The sequence below is a fragment of the Apis dorsata genome, unplaced genomic scaffold (assembly GCF_000469605.1).
Source record: "Apis dorsata unplaced genomic scaffold, Apis dorsata 1.3 scaffold_23, whole genome shotgun sequence".
Lineage (NCBI taxonomy): Eukaryota > Metazoa > Arthropoda > Insecta > Hymenoptera > Apidae > Apis > Apis dorsata.
In genome coordinates this window covers 172996-195055 of record NW_006263325.1, presented here as the reverse complement: position 1 = coordinate 195055, position 22060 = coordinate 172996, and the positions used below count along the sequence as shown (strand labels likewise).

The 22060-nt window shown below is 25.5% G+C and overlaps 3 protein-coding genes across 6 annotated transcripts in view; 2 read left to right on the top strand and 1 right to left on the bottom strand.

The window, feature by feature from the left end:
- Window positions 1–44: 44 nt before the first annotated feature.
- LOC116185587 (uncharacterized protein DDB_G0283697-like) lies at window positions 45–1604 on the top strand. Its single transcript, XM_031510313.1, has 2 exons — window positions 45–323; window positions 573–1604. The coding sequence occupies exons 1-2, from the start codon at window positions 122–124 to the stop codon at window positions 1430–1432; spliced, it is 1062 nt and encodes a 353-aa protein (XP_031366173.1). The 5' UTR covers window positions 45–121; the 3' UTR covers window positions 1433–1604.
- A 581-nt stretch (window positions 1605–2185) lies between these two features.
- On the bottom strand, window positions 2186–6547 carry LOC102678828 (RNA exonuclease 5). Of its 3 annotated transcripts, XM_006607928.2 has the most exons (11): window positions 6322–6521; window positions 5721–5939; window positions 5157–5332; window positions 4914–5092; window positions 4569–4815; window positions 4310–4508; window positions 3993–4218; window positions 3765–3909; window positions 3452–3702; window positions 2946–3339; window positions 2186–2865 (listed from the first exon to the last, which is right to left on the bottom strand). In XM_006607928.2, the coding sequence occupies exons 3-11, from the start codon at window positions 5283–5285 to the stop codon at window positions 2572–2574; spliced, it is 2064 nt and encodes a 687-aa protein (XP_006607991.1). In that variant the 5' UTR covers window positions 5286–5332; window positions 5721–5939; window positions 6322–6521; the 3' UTR covers window positions 2186–2571. The 3 variants fall into 3 exon arrangements, with proteins under 3 accessions (XP_006607991.1, XP_006607990.1, XP_006607992.1); XM_006607927.2 differs by lacking the exon at window positions 6322–6521 and having other exon boundaries at window positions 5721–6194; XM_006607929.2 differs by lacking the exons at window positions 5157–5332; window positions 5721–5939 and having other exon boundaries at window positions 6322–6547.
- Window positions 6548–18688: 12141 nt separating this feature from the next.
- Window positions 18689–22060, top strand: part of LOC102679351 — a 13783-nt gene continuing 10411 nt past the window's right edge. Inside the window, exons 1-2 of one of the 2 annotated variants that reach the window (XM_031510250.1) lie at window positions 18689–18913; window positions 19359–19690. In XM_031510250.1, the coding sequence (XP_031366110.1) occupies window positions 19450–19690 (241 nt within the window). In that variant the 5' untranslated portion in view covers window positions 18689–18913; window positions 19359–19449. Of the gene's footprint in view, window positions 18914–19348; window positions 19691–22060 lie in introns of those variants that run through there. The other variant, XM_031510246.1, reaches the window with a different exon arrangement.

Sequence of the window (22060 nt, the reverse complement as noted above, 5' to 3'; positions counted from 1 at the left end):
TGAAAAAGAAAATGAAGACGACAATGAAAAAAATAAAAAAATATCTAAAGAAGTAGATGATTCTTTAGAAAAAGAATCACTTAGTATTGTGGATAATATATTAGAAAATGATCTTCAAAAAATGCAAAAAAAACGAAAGCAATCAACAGTAAAGGAAATAATTAATCCTATATTTGAAAACGATTCTCAATTGAATAAAAATAATACAGAAATAGTAAAGAAAACTGAATATTTTGTTCCTTTTATTAATAGTGATGATAATGAAACAAAAGAAATAGATAAGACAAAAAAAAAGAAAAAGAAAACACATGATATTAATATACATATAAAAAAAAATATATTCGATATTGAAACAAAATCTGAAGATCTTAATGAAAAAATGTACAATGAAGTAAAAAAGAAGACAAAAAAAGAAAATAAAGTTGATTATATTTCAAATTTGACAAGTATAAATAACATTAACATAAAGGGAAAAAAGGAAATAGTTTCAGATATACTATTAAATAGTAATATTACAAATAAACAAATTTCTAAGAAAAAAAACAAAAAGGAAACATATGATATTAATGGACAAATGAAAGAAGAAATAATTATTGAAGATATTCAAAATAAATCGAAAAATCTTGATGAAGGAATACACAATGAAGTAAATAAAAAAAAGAAAAAAAAAAATACACTTGAAAACATTTCAGATTCATTAAATGTAAATAAAGAAAATAATATAACAAAGAAAGAAGAGCAAGTGTCAGACATTTTACCGAAAAATAATATTTTAAATGTGCAATTATCTAAGAATAAGAATAAGAAAAAAAAAACACATGATACTGATGTACAAATAAAAGAACAAATATTTAAAGATATTGAAGTAAAATCAAAAAATCTTGATAAAGAAATAAGAAAAAAGAAAAAAAAAATTAGAATAGAAAATATTTCTAATCATAATTTATCAAATATAGATAAAGACATTAATATAGTAAATGAAAAGGAGGAATATATTCTGTCAAATAATAATATTTCAAATGAATTGTTATCTGAAGAAAAGAAAAGAAAACAAAAGAAGTTATTAAAAGAAGTTGCTTTACAAGACAAAGAAGAATTATTTGAAAAAATACCACAAAAAAAACAAAAATTATTATTAAAAAATACTTCAATGTCTAATACAATACAAAAACGAAAGCAATCAGAAACTTATGAATCCAAACCTAGTAAAAAAAGAAAGATATTTGTAGAACAGGATTTTAGTTTACCAAGTAATTCTGGAAGTACTACTGATTTTGATGTCATTGATATACAAAAGATTAGAAACAAAAAAAATATTTCATTTCGAGATAGAATGCTTGCTAGAAATTCAAGACAATCTGTGTCTATTTACATGAAATATTTAAAAAAACAGAAAATGAAATCTTCTGTTAATAATTTTATGTTTCATTAAATTTATTATATCATTCTTTAGCTGTAGTAATGATATAATTAAAAATTTGAAAAAATCATTGTCATTTTTATTCATAAAATATTGTAAATGCATTGTAAGATTATTTTCAATTTGACATTTTGACGTGAATTTTTTATGCACTTTTTAATTATATATAGCATTTAGAATATTTTCTTTTATAAATATTTTTTTTAAATTATATTTTTTTAAATTATAGAATAATTAAGATATTTTTAACCATATAGAAGATTTATGAAAAGTAAACTTTCTATATATTCTAATGCTTTTTTTTTTATTATATTTTTATCAATTTAAAACTAAAAATCATTTTAATATCATTATATTAATTATTTGTTATTAAGTCCTGATGCATACATATGACATAACATCAATATGATAATATTGTGTGATTTGGCAAATTTATATTGCTAATGATATAATGCATACGATAGTATGAATCTATTATAAAAACATAACATATACATTATATTAACATATATATTATAAAAACATAACATATAAAACATATTTTTGCATTATGAATCTATAATTTTACTTGTTTATTATCATACTTATTGTCCATAAATTGTGATATTTGCAATTACGTAATTTATTATTAATATGAAATAATGTACATCTTGTAATATAAAGTATAATTGTTAAAATATGATATAAATGTTTAACTTTTTTTACTTTATTATAATCGATATATAATAAATTAAATTGTAAATAAAATAATATGGATAATATTTTTTTATTTCTAAATCCTAACTTTATTATTTTTCATATTATTTTATTTAGACCCATAAAAATAATTAGTTTTTAAATATTTAATAAAAAATAATTATAATCTAATTAAATTTAACATAAAGAAATAATTTAATTTAGTGTTTATAATTTCATAAATTCAATAGAACTTATACTTATAAAAATATTATTAAATTTACAAGGAATAAAAAAGTTTATTAATAATACAATATTTGTACATGTCTATAAAATAATAATTATCGAATGCAAATTAATCGTTAAGAGACTTTTTAGTTTTTTGCATATCTCTTTACAATTCATAATATTACTAGAATTATACATCTTTAATAATTTCCTTTTAAATTAATATACAATTGCAAATTTCTTTATTTTCAAGCACCTACTATACAATCTTCAGATATTTCTTTTTTTAAATTCAAAAAACAAGCACCATTTGCTGCGTTATTTTCTCCCGGAAATATAACGCAAGCTAAACCATTCACTGCCATATGCTGCCATAATTTATGTATCCATTTATTTACAGTACGAAAAGTCTTTTCTATTTGATCATATTTTAATTTTTCTTGATTTATTCTAATATGACACAAAGTAAAAGCATGTTCCATGGCTATCTGTGAAGCTCGAAGTACAGCTTGTTTATCATTATCTGCTACTACAAGACGTACCTATAAATAATATAATATAATATATAATATAATAATAATTACCGATAAATAAAATTTAATCTTAAAGCAATAAAACATACTTGATCATTTTCATTGAAATTTTCATCGTCCATAATATTGAGAGAACAAGTTAAATATTTAGAATATTCATTCATAACTTCCCCAATACCCACAATGGCAGCAGATTTTTTATCTTTTGTTACATGTTTGAAGATTGAAGTTGCATACTTCCGTATTTCAGTTTTAAATGATTGTTGATCGTTCGTTCTCTTTTCTGCTTCCATTTTTAATACATTCATATTGCATTGACCAAGTAACACAGCATCTCCATAATCCAAACTATTTGCTAACTTTAATTGTACTAATTTCATAGAAGCCTGTGAATCTTCAGTAGGACAATGACCAGATTTATTTTCTTGTATTCTTTCACCAAGGAATTCTTTTACTAAAGTTTGTAATTTCGTTTTTCTATATCTATAATTGAATATTAAAATATTTATTTTTATATTTATTATAATATATAAATGAAAATTGAAAATATTTTATATATAATAAACTATAATACAAAAAGAAAAGAACATTATACCTGTCACCAGTAATGTTAAATATTACGGATGTATCGATAATATATGGATGCATCATTTTTAATGTATGAAGGTCGGAATTTAAGCTTTGTCCTACAAGAATTGCATCTGTAGGTAGTAATTTTCGCAATGTTTGTTGAACATCCGATAATGTAGTTCTAACACCATCCAACATATTTTTTGTTATACCGCTGAAGCGTGTGAGATAGTCTGTTATAGGATTATCCGGCTTTACCAGACTATTATAAATAATCTGCGATAGAATTTAATAGAATTTGTATACCCTCTTTATAATAATTGTAAAATTGAACTTACTTTCATACTTTCATCCACAAGAGATATTCTTGTTAATTCCAATTCTCCAGTAGTCGTTTTGCACATTTCACAATCTAAACCAAACATTGGTGATTTTGCATTAACTTCTACATAAACATCTTTTGTCATTATATAATTTTCATACCTAAATATTAGAAAATTATTTATTGAATTTCAATAATTCATAATCAATAATATTCATAATATTCATATTTTTACTATTATTACTTCTTTGCTAATTCTCCTTTCAATGGAACAGGATAATTTTCTTCTACCATTTGACATAATGATAAGAGTAATTGTGTACGAGGAAATTTATCTGTAGGAGGTAATTCAGATCCTGTTTTAAATTTTTCAGCACTTGTTGATAAATTTTCATACATCGGAAAAACAGTCCGTAATAATTTTATTACATCACTGTTACTTTGTAATGCAGCTTCTAATGATCCATATTCTGTAATAATTTTAAAATATATTATTTACTTGAAAATTTTTTATTATGATATAATAAAACAAATTTTAATAAAACTTTAAAATGCATATACGTTTAATTAATTTATCGCTTTGTATTCCAGTTATAGGAACAGCTGCAAGATCCTCTATTACTGATCCTCCATATGCTGTAGGTGTTACAATTTCTACACGATGTTCCAATTTTGATGTTATATAAGGAAACATGCTTTCATAAGCCATAAAATGATATAAAGAAAGTCCTTCAACAACAAAGACCACAGTATGTGTGACCTTTTTAAAAATTCGTCAATAAGTAATGATATTTCAAATAATTTTTCAATATATAATTACCTTATTATATTTTTCAAGCTGACACCATCTTGTTGGTACATACGGTGAATGATGACCATGTAATGAATACAACAATAAATGTTGCACATCACTAAGAAAAATAGGAATTCTATTTTCACTTTTAACATTAATACTTAAACTAGCACTTTCACCAACTGCTTTTAATTGAAATCGAGGTATTTTTGTAAGTTGCTTTTTACGTTCTCGTAATTCGTGTTTCAATTTTAAATAGTCATCTCCGCTTAATCTATATTATTAAAAAAATGCAATATATATTTTTATATATCATATTAATATAATATTAATCATTAATATATATAATAATATATATTATTATTTACAAACCTAGGCTTTTTGTTAGCAAGAGCATCTGATTCTTCAGTACCTTCTATATTTTTCTTTTTAGTAGTATGTTCTAGAAATGTTTCTTTCAAATCTTCATCACATGGACGTTTACGTTTGACATTTTCCTCCATGGAAACATCACTGTTATCTGTATCATTTGACTGATCAGCTTCTGTAGACTGAAATAATATTTATCATATGGAATTACAAGAAAAGTAATATGATTGAAATGAGTATACTAACAGTTTTCTTAAGAACATGCATTTTAGCTTTTCTATCTTTATCATTTAATTTAGTTATTTCCAGAAGTGCAGCCATTTTCTTTTTCTTTTTTTCTATTCTTTGTAATTGTTTTGTCGTTAAATTCTTCATAATATTTTCTTTTTTTACGTTTTTTGAAAAAAATTAAAGTTAATCACCTATAAAAAATCAAATAAGAATAAACTTGATATAAATTAATAATTTTAATTTTTTTAAAGTTTTATTATATATTTATATTTTATTTTAAAATGTAATATTAATAAAAAATTATTATTTTTAAATATAAATATTAATAAAAAAAAATATTAATTTAATTGATATAGAGATGCAAAACTCAAAGAAAAAAAAATTAAAGCATAAATTTAAATAATACATATTTTTAAAAGAAATTCATATTTTATAGAGGAAAATAAATTAATTATTATAATTACATAATTAATATATAATATGATAAAGTGTTTATTTACATTTTTTTGATAAGATATATAAATGAGGTTATATATAACATTTAGTTTTGACTAAAAATAGATTTTTAATTACATTTACCTGAAAATTGAAGAAAAGAGAAAAATATTTGTATGTTGAATAATGACAGAGAAATGTTATACATTTCTGTATAAGAAATGTAGAAATGAGGGTTGGATATAACCCTTGACAAATAAATACATTTGTTTATATAAAAATTCAGAAACACAGTTCTTGAATTTCATGTGAAAAAAGTTTACACAATAATCTTTCAATTTGATATTCACTATAAGAATGTACCTATAATAAGTTTTATCGTTTTTCTCCCCATTACTTGGTTACCATCCATTGTTAAATACTAAATGCCACTTGATAAATGGTACAGCATATGTTTTATATATATTAGTATATAAAATATATATAAAGTGATAGTTCAAAAGTGTCTTTAATTTATTTCAATTTAATAAATAAATCAATGCATATATTTAAGCAAAATAGTGAAATATACATCTTGCCGACTTTCATAATTGTGCAATTTTTTAAATTGATTTATACGAAATGAATCGTAAAATGAATTTTCGGATAAAAGAAAATAAAATTATGAATCATATTATAAGTAATTTAATTTTTAATATATTTCTAAATAGAAAATTTGTTATAAAAAATAATAAAAACATATTACCATTGTTGATCATATATCATATATAAGGTTATGTTTTTGTTGGATCCTTTCTTCTGAGAAAAATAAAAATTCCTATAAAAGTAATGTACGATAGAAACCAGATTACAGTTTTTTAGTCTCGATTAAATCATAAATAAATATTTTAAATAATATTTAAACTTTTATGTACCATATTTAACAAATTTTAAAAGACACGTTATTTTCTTTACACAACTTGTTGACACTAGAGGTCAGCATTTAACAATTACAACGAAATATTAAAGAATTAAATAGATTAATTTTTAAGGAGATTAATTTTTAAATAGATTATTAATTTTATAATAGATTTTTTTAGATAATTTTAAATAGATTTTTAGATTAATTTTTAAATAGATTAATTTTTTATTTTTAGAAAGATTAATTTTTAACGATTTAAATTAATTTAAGATAATATTAAGAAATTATATTATTCTATATAAAAAAATTATATAGTTTTATAAATATAAATCAGTTTTAATATTCATTATGACTTTATTAAAGATAGCAAGGAAAATATATATATATATATATATATATTACTACTCAAAGATGTACATTTATACTTACGTATGTATTTATTAGTATAAATTCTGCTATAAATACAAACGAAATATAAAATAAATAATCAACAATCTTTCTTATAAAATTTTATATTTCTTATTCTAAAATATTAATTGTGTAAAAATATTAAATGATGTGTCTCTCTATCATTTAGAATGATAAATTTAAAAATTATATTTAATTCAATTATCAATGCTGATAAAATGAATTAGTAAAAAAAAGCTATTTTTTTCAATATTTAAATATAAGTTCAATTCTATATAAAAAATTTAAAAGATTAGCTAAAATAAAAATAAAAATAAAATAAAATTAAAATAAAACTAAAAAAAATCGACAAAAAATATAAAAATTGTATTTTCGATTTAGTTTTATTTCAGCATTAGTTTTTTTTTTTTGCCATCAGTCTATTAATATATGTTTAATATTAATATATAAAATATATATAAAATGATAATTCAAAATTAAAAAAATAATCTTAAATATTTAGAAGATAACAATTAACAAAAACGAACATATTTTTAGATTACTTCATTTGATTTTTATTGTTATTTTATATGTGGGCAATTAGTAATGCTATCGATAATTAACTTGACTTCATTAGAAAATATGCATTAGAAATATGTTTATTATAAAATGTTTTAATTATGTTTATTATAATTATAAAAGAGAAGCAGACTAATAAACTTGGTGATTCATGTAAAATTATCTTTTTTCAATGAGAGGTATCAATGAATAAATATTTACAAAATGATTTGGATATATTTTAGAAAAGAGGAATCATTTTACTTAAAATTCATTGGTAAAAATAAAGCTAAACTGTATCGAAAAATGAACATTACTTGATTTATATAGAATTAAAGTTTTAACTTGTGTATTTAAAGGTATTGAATTTAAGTGAAAATGTGACCAAATATATGGGAAAAAAATATTTTATAATTGCAGGTAAATAATATTTATTTTTTAGAATAAATCGTGAAAAAATTATATTTTAAATTTCTTATAATTAAAATTTGATAAATGATGAAATATAAGAAAAAAATCTAGTAAAATTGAGATTATAATTTTCATCATTTTTCATGATTAAAGATATTTATTTTTTATTACAATTCTCTTCTTCTTCTAAATAAATTATATTTCATAATAATTTAAATATTAAATATATTTTTTATTTTTATATATAATATAAAATTCTGAATTAATAATTTCGATACATGATTTCTTAATAAAAAATATTTTCATATATTAAATTACATATAATGAAAATTAAAATAAATATGATTTATTTATTCTTATTTTCAGCAATTTTAAAAAATTTTTTTATTATTTAAATCAAAATTATTTTAATAATAATAAAACATATATATTTATATAATTATTAATATTTTTTTAAGATAAGCAAGTAATTATTATACTATGCTTTTTGTTTACGATAATGATATCTTCCTGTCTGACCATTTTGGATGCTTCACTACTTACGAAGCTCGGATACAATGAATTCTTTATCATCGAATACAAATCAGCTCACATTGCAAAACATTGGATTTTTAAACTACAAGCTCATATTGCAAAATATTAGGATTTACAATTGAGAACTCATGTAACAATATATTAAGACATGAAATTATCAGATCGTATTGCAAAATATTATAATTTAGAAACTCGTGTTATAAAAGGAATTGAGAGTAACATATTAGAAACATATAAAATATTACAATTGACTAATGTAACAAAACATAAAATATTACAATTAATACAAAGGCAAAAATTTAAAATTTATTTTTAAATATTAACCTTTCAATTATTTATTATCTTAGAAATTGAAATAATAAATAAAAGAAAATTTTGTTTCAAAATATAATACTATTGATAATTTAATTATCTAGATTTATTCTATTTATAATAATACTACTTATTCTCTATAAATTTTAATATTGTCTATTGATAAATTAATTGATAAAAATTATTGCTTTTTATCGAACATTGTACCATGAAGATGTAAAAATGTGTATCGATTCTACACAGATGTTAGAGTCTGATAAAATTAGGTCAAGGTACAAGATCCCGGGTTTAGAAGTTGTCCAGGGTCGATAGCACCCACAGTGAAGCGGAAAGCAGAAATAGTTTGCCAGAACATAGGGATCTTCCTTAAGCTTTTGACCTTAATACGACATTCTACGTGAATTCGATAGATTAAAAGTGTTGGAATTTATCTTAAATTAAATTAAATGTCTTGAACAAAACCAAAAAAGCAAAAGAGCAACAAATTGATTCTAACCTCTTATATTAATATAAAATTGTATTGAAAAATAAAATCTATTTATTTAAAACCTATTATACATAGACACAGAGAAAAAGATCGATTACATAAGATCGATACTTTTATATAAAATATATATATTCGATTATGTATATAAAAAATATCTTATATAAAAAATAATAACAAAACAAGTTACTATATTTTATGAGTAAAATATGCACTCACTTATAATAGAACATGAGTCAATCTTTTTTTAAAGAGTATGATTAAAAACATATGTTTTGTCTCCGTAGAGAATTCATATGTTATAACATTTCAAAAATAAATTCAATATTTTATAAATATAAGCTCTATTTATTTGTAAAATTAAAAATTGATTAAAGTTTATTGAATAATAAATAAGAAAATAAAAATAATCAATTTTTATTAAATTTTATATAAGTCAAATAAATAATAATATCAATGATAACTTTATACTTTGTTTTTGTATTTTATATTTTTTCTAAAGGAAAATAATGATAGTTATATGAATACATGCTTTCAAATTTATTTAAATAATGATGCGAAAAATAATATTATATATATTATTATTATATTTAAGATATTCGTAATTAACAATCTTTTTTTTCTATCTTCTTCATAAATCTTCAATAAATTTATAGAATTTTGCATATTATTTTCAATAAATATTTGAGGAAATAATAATAAACAAGAAAACAGGAAGTTAAAAATTTTTTAGTTTAAACTTTTATGGGAAATTATTAAATTCTTCAACTACGCAATGCACAGAGTGAATCATAAGGAAGTCTGAGAAGTTATTCACCTTTATCAATTCCTTTGCATACAAGTATCTGTTCCTTCTCTTCTTTCACTATTCTCCATTTGTGTTTTGATGACTGCATATTTCAGGTCATATTTTTTTAATGATATCACACACTTACTATTAGGAAATGTTTAATTTTACAAAAATAAAATAAAATTTATTCAGTTTGTTTATTACATTTTATTTTATTTTATTTTTTTGTTTTTATTGTTTTTCAATAAAAACAAATAAATATATTTTATACAGTTTTGCATAAAAGTTCATAAAGTTGTCCATTTTATGAAAACAAATCTATTAACGAAATAACGAAACGCTTTCAACGCAACTCAAAGTAATTATTGATACATCTTTTTACGATAAGCGTTTCACGTTCCATTGACAAAGGTGCATTGACTCTAATATCACATAGGTGCAATAGCGCAAAGTTAAAGGTCAACAATTCAAGGAGTCGATTCAACGCAAATTTCTGCCCCCATTTTTGGTGAAACAATTGATATTAAGAATTAATCTAATCGTTTCATCTATATATCGTTTACTTAATGAAATTCTAAAGAGTTTGCTATATCAAACATCACTCTCTCTCCTCTCTCGTATCGTTTGAAAAATATTAGGGCAAAAAGATTAAATAAACACTAGGAATTCTATGAATTCTATGAATTCTCTATCTTCGAGAAGTGACTGGCATTTATCTGGGTCATTAACACCTCGAAAAAGAAATAAAGAACTTTTTCTCTTTTCGAGCCCATTCATTAATTTTTATTTTATCTCTTATTACAGTTGCTTATTTTATTTGTTATTTAAATTTTTTCTTAAATTTTTCCATAATTCTTTCTACAAAAAAAATATTTGATATTTCATTTATTAAAACTAAATAATATAATTACCGAAATGTATCCAATAAATTAGAGCATTTTGTTTCAATTTTTCCGTATATTTTTTTACAAATATTCCATTACTAATAAGTTTAAATAATTAATGAAAATAAAATGCAGGTTATCTTTTTACATCCCAATATCGTAAAAAAAAAATCTTCGTAAAATTTATTTTAAGATGTGTTATTTTTAATTAAGACTTGGCTTTTAGATTCTCAAAATTTACAAACTTCTACAACCTCGTTTCGTCAAACTCACAATAATCATTTCTGCTTTTCAATCCAAAAAATAGGGGCAAAAGTTTCTCGAAGAATTTCAAACATTTCTCGAGATTTCGACCTTCTTAATCTAATCCTTAATCTCGCAAGTTCCAAAGTTCTTAAAAATTAACCAAGATAAAGGAGCTGCCTCTTCATCGCTCCAATGCGTGTGGAACCGAAAACAAATCTTGAAGACAAACTGGCCGTTACTTTCCAATCTGAGGGACAAAGAATGCAAAGAAAATTTGCATACACATCGAAGCCAAAGGTCGGTGGACACGAAACCGTGAAATTGTTTATCGGACTATAGCGAAAGGGCAGAGATGCCCGGCGTCTGCGCGTCGCGACGCGTGCTATGTATAGCCAATGATACGTCTGGTGGCCGGGGCATCGGTTTCTTCGTGCGAATTATATGTTCATTGCAGGCTTGGTCATCGGCCAAGACGCACGGTATTATGTTCTCACCTTGGAAAAAAAAGCTTGCACCACATTGAACAATACATATCCCGACCCGAAAGGTGCATTATCCGGTGCATATATATATATATATATTATTTAATCCTCGTTTCTTCGAATCGAACGGTCGCCATAACCGAACCGTTATCCTTTAAAATACCGCGACGGTGTTGAGCATCATCATTCGAACAGACTTTCGTTGAGTAAAGAAAAGGGGAAAAAAAGAGAAAAGGAAAAAGGAAAAGAAAGAAAAGAAAAGAAAGAAATTTGGAGAGCAATTCTTGTTATTTCTTCTTGGATGATTAAAATCCCGTACACAGCGACAAAAGTGGATAAAAGATATCGGGAGAGGAAGAGATCGATCGATTAGAAAATATTTTATGGAATAATGCGCGTGATTCTCAAGAAATAAAACGAAGGTGCACGTTCTTCGCCTGTGCCTGCAAGAAGCATTCTTTCCTCTGGAATTTGTACCGATAAGGGCGTGTGCATATCGCAGTTGCTGTTTATACAAGAAGGTAATTAGTGGTGGAATGTGTTCACATCAGTGTTGTCCCTTTATCCGTTAAAACGCTTTCAGATGGATACCCTTCTTTCCTCTCTTTTTCTTTTTTTTTCCCTTTTTTCTTTTTAGAAACATCCTTGTAAAAAAAAAAAAAAAAAATCATAATCTTTTGATCGATCATCCTAATTTAATGACTTCTCTCAATTTTGATGATATTGTTATCTATTCTATTTTTAAAAAAGAAATGAAAAGAAAAGTTTTACACGGTTTTGATTTTTGCGCTTATTATATTCATACAGTGAATCTATAAATGTACCTTGCTTGTTAAGCTTAAAGAATCAACAGAATTACAGAAATAGTCAATCCCTTATCTTTTGAAAAATTGAATAAAGATATGATGTTTCGAAATAAATATAATAAAATTTTTAAAGTGCTATTATCAAAATTGAGAAGAGTTATTAAACTAAAGAAATTCATTTTATTAATGAATCACGTGTAATTGTTGTAATAGATTAATGTCTATATGCAATGATTGCAGCTTTTACTCGTAAATTTTAAGCCAGCCAATTTTCAAGTGCCATTTCGATCAGTACGTGATAGATAGATAATCTTGTGAATCGAATTTATTAATTTTAACCAAAATAAGTTTTACAGCATAGCTCGTAAAATTATTGATGCGTACGTAAAAGGTAGAATGCGTGATAAAAATTCTAGATAGACGCCTTTGATAAACTACGCGTGAATATTCGATGAATACAATATTTGGACGTTTAAGATTGTACGTATGTAAAGTTTAAATGAAATAATCTCATTTGTCGAAAAAAGAGAGACTGATATTGGTATTGCACTTTCATCTTTTCACTCAATCAATGTTTAACAATTTGAATTAAATTCGAAAAAAAGGAATTATTTTTAAACGTATGAATTAAAATTAATATTGTAAAATTAAGATTCGTAAGCTTTTGGAAAAAGTACATCATACCTCGTCTTGTTCGATCAAAAAATACCATTTTTTTTTATTTTTCAAAATAGAAATATTTTCAATTTTGAGTGTAATTTTTTATTTATTTTTCTTTTTTTATTCTTAACATGATCAGCCATGTAAGAAAATGATAAGCGATTTTAAAATTTTAATACACGTTTTGAAAGGACGTTTTAATTAAGAAAAAAAATTCTCGATTTGAATATAATAAAAACGAAGGAATCTTGCGAGTATAAACATTTGACTTCCTTGGAATTATTTTTGCCTCACAATTATCATCGACTGTGGAAACACCGATGGTTTAATTATCGATAATTATTCTCGCAATCATTTTTTAATCGCGTTTACAATGTTTTCTTTTCGGCTAGGCGTTTTGAAAGATTACAACAGCAAATTGCCGTGCGTATTCCACAAGTTTACTTTCTGTATTTGGAACGCTCGGTCGTTAAACAAGTTCTTTGTCAGGCGGTTTGCGGTTATAAATTTCGTTGTAACATATACGAATGTTGAACGGACTTAATTAACAATGTGAGATAAAATGAAAGTATATTGTTGAAAAATTCTAGTATCTGGCTCGTCTATGGTTGGATGATTATAATTATAGAGAAGAGAGATGAAAGGTAAAATTAATTTTGTTAAAAAATTTTTCGTAATCGAATCAAATTAAACGTATACAATTTTTCAAAATCATCGAAAATTATCATATATAAATCGTGATTCGTTTAAAAATAGATTTAATATTATTTTTTATTACACGTATTTTATGACCACGAATTAAGATACATAATGTACAGTTTTATTTTTGAAGTTTGGATTTAAATTTCGTTTCTTTTCATACACTATGAGTCTCGAATGGTTACTAAGAAATTATTTTACGTGTGAAGTCATTGTTTCGCAAAATTGATAACGTAAAAGAAACAAGATACACCGAATGCGAGTACTTAGAATCATGGGGATAATCGATACATGTTTTCAAATAGTGAGGAAATTGCATGGAAGCAAAGTGATTTCTTATGTCTAAAATTCCTTTCGATGGAATCAGTTCATTAAAATGAAATTCTTCGCGTAGGAAAACAAATTTCATTTTTTAACGTTATATTATTGTTTTTAAAAGAAATTAACATTCAATAAATAATATTCGGTCTCTAGAAGATATTTTATTTTAAATGATTGCACGGAAAAATTTTAAAAATACTTTTCCTCTTTTGCGCATGTTCTCAATACATTTATACAACATTTATTTTCTTAAATTTCCTTTAAAAAAAATTTTTTTTTAAGTGTTATAACTTGTATAAGCTATAGCTTGCCATTAAGTAGTTTACTTTTTACTGTGAATTTCTGTTCGTGTTGGCGATTCACCGATACAAGCCTAATAGTGGTGATTATAATTTTTACGAACTGTCTGACCACTATAAGCATGTTCCACTTAAAGCAGTTAATTTTTACCTTACCCATCTGTTTACTCGAACTGAATAGAAGAGTCAAAGACGATATAAATTATAAAAACTTGTCGATTTATTTTATTTCAAAATTTTTTTAAACGTTCAATTTATCCTTAAAGCAAAAAAAAAAAATTTTAATCGAATCAAAATTAAAATTTTCTGATCTTCGATCTAATTTTTTTTTTTTTTTTTGTGACTCGCAAATAATAATAATGGACGAGATAAATTAGATAATTTCTGTTACATCGTTTTAATTAATTCGAGAAAAAAAAAAAAAAATTTTAATCGGATCAAAATTAAAATTTTCTGATCTTCGATCTGATTTTTTTTTTTTTTTCTCGAATTAATTAATACGATGTAACAGAAATTATCTATATTATCTCGTCCATTATTATTATTTGCGAGTCACAAAAAAAAAAAAAAAATGATGAAAAGCTATCGAAAGTGATAAAAAATCATTACTTCAGTATCAGCCGCGGATTTTGCGCATCGGAGCGCATACCCTCTTTTCCTCTCTCTCCTGGTGAGGGTGAGGGTTTGGCAGGGAATGTAGATCTCAGCGGCAAACTGTACACCAGAGCACAGAGTATTGATTATACGGTGGTAGCAACGTGGTGAACTTTAAAGAGGTTGCCTCAAGGGTATCAAATAAAAATTCGATGTCTTTTTTGATTCTCATTCTTCTTAACAGGGAAAATCGTCGGATAGAAGTTTTCTTAAATATTTATATTCCTTTCTATCTTCAGAAATCTAATTTTTCTAAATTGTACTCGAGTCTTAATATCTCAATGATATTAATCGATATCGTGAATCATACCACATAATAACCATATAAATTATCAAACCAACAAGATGCTTCAAAATCAAATCTAAAAAAAATTATATATTTCATCATCTATCATTTTAATATTATTTAATTTGAACGAGCATACTGCTTTGAAGCAGATGCTCTTTCACCGACTTGTTTCTCCCTTCCCCCTCCGAATAAGTTCAGATAAATGGAATTCCATTGTGAGCACGGTTTCTCAAAAAAAAAAAAAAAAAAAAAAAAAAGAAGTGTAAGATTAAACGTTTCGCGGGATTTCCTCCATCGTGCGAAAACAATGCGAAATAGTCATCCGGACGAAGCGAATGTAATCGAAACGTAAGTGAAAAGTAAACGTTGGTCTCTCGTTACATTCAAATTCCATCGATCGAGGCGCGTTTTCCTCGAAGCGAGCCGGCTTGCACGCGTGGCGCGGCTCGAACAGGTGTAGGCAGGAATAATGGAGAACGATCGCGTTGCGCCTCGCAACGTTTATACGCGTCACATACACCCCGCTGTTTTTCAGGCGGCGCGGCATGAAATTACCAGCCGCGTGTTATGCGTGAAAACGCGAAACGTCGAACGGCGATCAACTGGAAAGGGAGGGTTGGTAAGCCGAGTTGTCGAGCGGTAAGCTGACACGCGCGTTTACAAACGGGGAGTATTTTCCCACCTCATCACGCGCGATCTCATCTTATGACTCAGATTGCGAAAATATTAACCGCCTGGGTTGGGTAAATGGCAGATTCTACGGTGACAGATAATCGTATACCGTCGTATATCTGCGGTTGTAGTTCGCGTGCACCGATAATGAAAGATAACGTGGTAATCCTGGCGCGAATTCGCGGCTAGATATTGCTCTAAATTTTGCCAATATCGAGCTGCGCGTACGTGGCCAGTTATCTATATTGTGGGTCTGGATGTCGAGCTCGCGCGAACGACAGATGGCGCTGCAAATTTTTAACGGACAATTTCGTCTGGACAACGAAATACTTGTGCGGCCATGTAAGATAGGAAAAATCGAAGCGAATCTGGTTAGATGTGATTACATCGATCGCGTTGAACACGTTTAATTTCAATGGCTTCGGTATGCGTTCTTGCTGCGCACTTCTCTCTCTCGTTAATCGAATAAATTGATTGTATTAGAGAAAAGTATGTAAGAAATGTTTAACATTTGACTCGCGTGGGATTGGATTTTGAGACGAGAAGAAGATTTTCGATTTAGAGAAAAGAGAATTATTTTAAGAAACGTGTCATTTATTCTGTGGAAAGAAAAGTTTTGAATACGTTTTTATTTGGCAAAGAATAGAATCTCGTGTGGATAACGTTTCCTTCTGATAAGTGATCTCGTGTTTTATAAATATTCCGTGATCAATACGAAACAAAGCATTGTGAAAGTAGTTGTGTACGATATGCAAAATTCATTTTAAATAAGATGATTGTATATTTTTAACAAAATTTATTTTGAACTATTACTTGTGGCATTAATTGCAACTTCATTTTATGTAAGAATATAGAATTACGCATACGCAGATATAACAATGAAAATAAAATTCTCTATTTCAGTAAGCTATTACCCACTCGTTATCATTATTATCGATAATTATATTCCAATGGAAAAATTTTCAAATAAAATTTTTTTCATATAAAAAAAAAAAACTGTGTATCCATTAATACAATCTGTTTTTCCAGTTTATAGTCAACAAATTATTATGCGGAAGTCATTCATTCGTCATATGTGATGTGTTCTACGTTCGTATTGGCGAAATAGGATATTTTAAACGAATTGCATATTAGTATCAAGGCCATTTTAAATGTCTCATACTACTTAGGATGGTTGTGTAATCCTACTCCCTGCCATCTCATTAGAAACGCGGTTTTACCAAGCGAGGGTGATTATCGTGTGTTCTTAATATGGCGATTAAATTTATGAAAGTTCGTTCACCGCGTAATCTTATTTTCAACAATATTGCTTTACTCATCGATAAGTTTGCGTTTCCTGACACGTTTAACGACGATATGCCCATCGAGTATTTATCTTCTTGCACCATTGAAATTTCATAGTAATATAAAACTCGGGGATGATATCATGTGTATCAACATTGAAACGATCAACGATCGAAATAAAAATTGCATTAATTAGGTAACGTTACAAAATTTGCTTTGCTGATGTAAGCTCGAAATATCTGATATGATAAAACGAAATGAAACGTGGTGATCGTCATTTTTCAATTTTGTTTGAGTTTAAAAATTATATTTAGAAATGATAAATTTAAGAAATTTGAGAATGGCTATTTTATGAAATGGATGATGGTGAAAAATGAGAGAAATCTTATTTTTATTCCTTCCTCCCTGTTTCAATATAAAATATATCTTTACATAATAACTTTCGGTTGAAATTATAATCTTTAATCACTTTTATATTATTAATAATTTTATATTTTCTTTATTAAAGAAATATAGATAATTAGAGCATAGAGATACGGATAATTAGAACACCAATGATCAAATATGCAATTACAGCTGTCGGATGACACCTTGCAAATGTTTGAACAATAATATTTATTAGTTTTTCATGGAAGTATATGCAATTGTTGTGACTTCATCGTACTATCGCTATAGATAATATAATATCTTCTCAATAAAATAATAAAATTTATCAGATTTATTATATTATATTAAGAATAGATACTTTCTTTTTTTTAAACATTATACTTTGCATATCTATATTGATTTTATAAGTTTTATTTTATTTATAAGTTTTATATTAAAACGGAAAGCGCATGTTATATATAATCATATATTTTTAGAACAATCTTTAGAAAAACAGTATAATACTTTTTTTTATCAAATTCTCATTGTTTATTTATATTTTAATATTCTACAAAAATATACTAAAAGATATTAAAATATATTATAAAATATATATAAATATATTGTACAAAGTTCCATTATAAATAGAATAGAAAAATTTACTGCTACAATGAAACAAAGATAAAAAAATTTCCATAAATATAATTTCCTCCATTTTCAAATTTACATTGAATAAAAATTTCCTTCCGAATCAGGGTTCTTTGATTTTTTATCTCTATTTATAATCCTTCGATCATTATCTTTATAATTTTCAGTCTCTCTCTTTCTTATTACGTGGCACGACTTTTTTCTAGGATTCCCAATATATGTATCATCTTTCGATGATCGAACAACAGAAAAAAAAAAACATTTAGTCAGCGAGGTTTATTCCATTCTCGCCTTGTCCAATGGGTCGTCACATATACACGATACACATCCTTACACTTACATATGTGTGCGTGTCAAAAGATTAATCACGTGATTCCTTGTAGACAGGATGCTGGTGGTCGGTTTTGAAACCACAAAAGCGCATCGATTTACTGCCAGTCGGTTCATTCTTTGAGTATCTCTCGCGCAACACGTGTTTTGATAGTGACGCTAGTATCGGTTCCATCGTGTTACGACTCGTTTGTTCTTTAACAAGATAAAATTTAAATGATCTAATATATTTTTCTTGTCTTGTCAGAAAAATAAATTAGTGGAATCGTGGTCATTTCAATTCTTTGGCTGTAATTATAACCTCTATGTTTGATAACTTAGTGAAAGTTTATTGTTGTTGTTGTTATAACATAATTATCTTATGGTTATGTTGTGTTATCAATTCTTAAATATCGATTGTTTACAAATTTCAAGTGTTCTATAGTGAAAAATTTGATAAAATTTTCTGATATATATAAACTTATTCTATATATATATTATTAAAAATTTATATTAAATAAAGAAATTAATAAATTTTTGATAGTTATATAGTACATTCATAGAAATAAATATTGTTTGTATAAATTCAATAAATGAATTTTCATATTTAAAAATTGAAGATAAAATATTAGTATATTATTAAATTAAATATAAAGTGCTAAGTTGTATGTATATATAGAGTATTAGAGTATAGAATATCAGTTATCTTGGAAAAACAAAGGAAATGTATTACAATCTTTATTGCACTTTGAAAAATCTTACAAATACGATTAGCTTTAATTACAGCTGAAGATTTTATTTTTTCAATAACAAAAGTTAAAAAAATTGCCTTATTCACTAGAGAATTTCTCTTCATTGAGATGAACTTGAGATACATATGTCTCATCAGTTACAATTAATGATATCTGAACTGTTATCTTGTCGCGACTTGATGACATCTGAATTTCTCGACTGTTTTGCGTGTAGTGTGTTGTGGGTTGCCAGCGAATGGATTATTTCCTTTTTATTCGCGTTCTTCTGTAGGAATCGTGAAGAAAGGATCGATATTAACTCCGTAAACATGAGATTACTTACATTTTGGAAGAAACGATCGGATCGGAAAAAAGCTGGAATTCGAGGTGAGAATGGAATTTTAGTTATGAAATTGTAAAATTTAAAGCAAAATTAAAAAAAAAAAATGAAAATTTATAGATTGTATATTTTAATTCTTTATTTTAAATATTAAATAAATATCCATAAATAATTTGTATAAGGAAAAAAATAGTTATAAATAAATCATAAATCGCTCTTTTTTCAACCGAAAAAATAAAAATAGATAATAATAGCGATACACGTATGGTATACGTATATAATTTTCTTGAAACAGCACCATGTTAATAGTTTAAGAGTTTTATGATGGTATAATATAAAATAACTTCTTTGAAAATATAATTATACACTCAATCGTAACGAGCATACAAAATCTTCCACGACTCGGCGAACAAAAAACACATTGTTCCATCCAGGGACTGAGTATCCTGGTTCGTTTAATTTGACATTGAGTACCTTAAAAAAAAAAAGCATGGTTCCTTCAAGGCCATATCGATACAATTCTATTAACAAGTAATTTTCGCACATTTTACCATTGTAAAGATCTCCATAATGTCGCAAGTCAATTTACACTTTGTGTTTTCATTGATGCCATATGATTGTATAGCTTTCATCGTTTTTTGAATTGAATATTCTTCTATGTGAGTCAAAATATGCTAGTTGCTATCTCGTGAGATGAATTTTTCATCATAAGTAATACAATTTCGTTCTTACATCTCTAATTAACATACTAATTTCCACATATTTGTTTATCCATCATTCCTTAGATATTCGTTTCTTTATATACTTTCTGTCATAAAAACATTATCTTCTACATTTATTAAGAAAAAGAAAAATTAATTCATAAATTAAATATAAAATAAAATATGTATCTCTTACGATCTTTATTTTAAAAATAAAGATACGTAACAAATTTTTCATAAAAAAATGAATTTATTTGTACACGAATGAGACGGATATATAAATATCTCGTGTTTTATTTCTTCACATGAAAAAAGCGTATAAATAAAACGAACTCAAGTCTTGACGAAAAATATTCTGCATATACAGGACGTTAATTACGATTTCAAGGCTCTGAATATTCGCACGTTCTTATTTCGTTCCAACATTTTTTCTTTTTTCATTTTTCCTTTTTCCTTTTTTTCGCCTCTTACTTACATTTCTCGCTTTCATCGGATATTGTCATTGCGTTAAGTATTTTATCATTACCTCTACTAGAGCGTGACGAATGAACAGGAACAAAAAGGAGATTCCAAAAGCAGCTAGAGATCTCGAGATCGTGGTGTAATTCATTGTTAAGTTCCACTTTTTTTCGCATTTTGAACGAAATTAATGAATGTAATACTTTGAATTCTTAGATCAGTTGCATAATAAATGTAATTTCGAGATTAACGGTGTCAACAATTATTAGATTGAAAGGAAAGACTATATAGATTTCTTATAAGATATTTGAGTAGTTTTTAATTAATGAGTAGCACAAATGTGCTGTCCTCATTAGTTATAATTAGTTTATCTAGTATTTTGAAACATTCATAATTTTTATTTGTGCCAACAGAAAAATAAACTTCATCCAATGAGATTTTATAATTTTATTTAAAAGACAAAAGTGAAAAGTAAATATTTCAATATATTATTTTAAAAAATAAAAAAGTACTAAGATATATATAGGATGAATTCACATATCTATTGAAATTAGAGTTTTTCTTGATATTTATTTGAGTCATGACCTCTTTTTATAATAACCAAATAGCCTCATAATATTTCTTCCTTCGTATTTGCATAAAAATCAGTACTTAATAATAATTAAACGCTCGTCGTAACTGTTCTTTCTTCCTTTTTTTTTTTTTTAAGTTTTTACGTGCAACGTTTAAGTATAATTTCAAGTTAAAAATTTATGTTTTTTTTTTCGTTGAAACGTGAAAAAAAAAAATAAATTAATATTGCGCTTCAAAAAGAAAATATAATTATCAGGATTAAATATTTGAATTGCAGTAATTGCAATTCTTCGATTCACTCAAATACCGTTATGTGGGTCAGTAGATTGGTTTTAAATACAAGAAAAGGAAATTATATGCGGGCGAAGATAAATTAAATAGAAGTACTTCACTGATTCAATTGTGATTCGATTTAATTTGTGAATGGCAAACTCGAAACATTATTAATAAAAAGGTCGTATCTCTATTATTTTCCATCTTAATATTTTTCCTTTGGTGAAAATTTAATATAAAATTGTGCCTACCTTTAACGAACATATTACATAAATAATCGATTCAATGGATACGAAAATTCTTCAATACTCTTACATCACAAAAAGAGATTGCACTCGTCTCATTTTGTTTCTTATTACGATAAATTTTCTAGACGATATTGAAGATTCATTTTCTCATTGTATCACAATA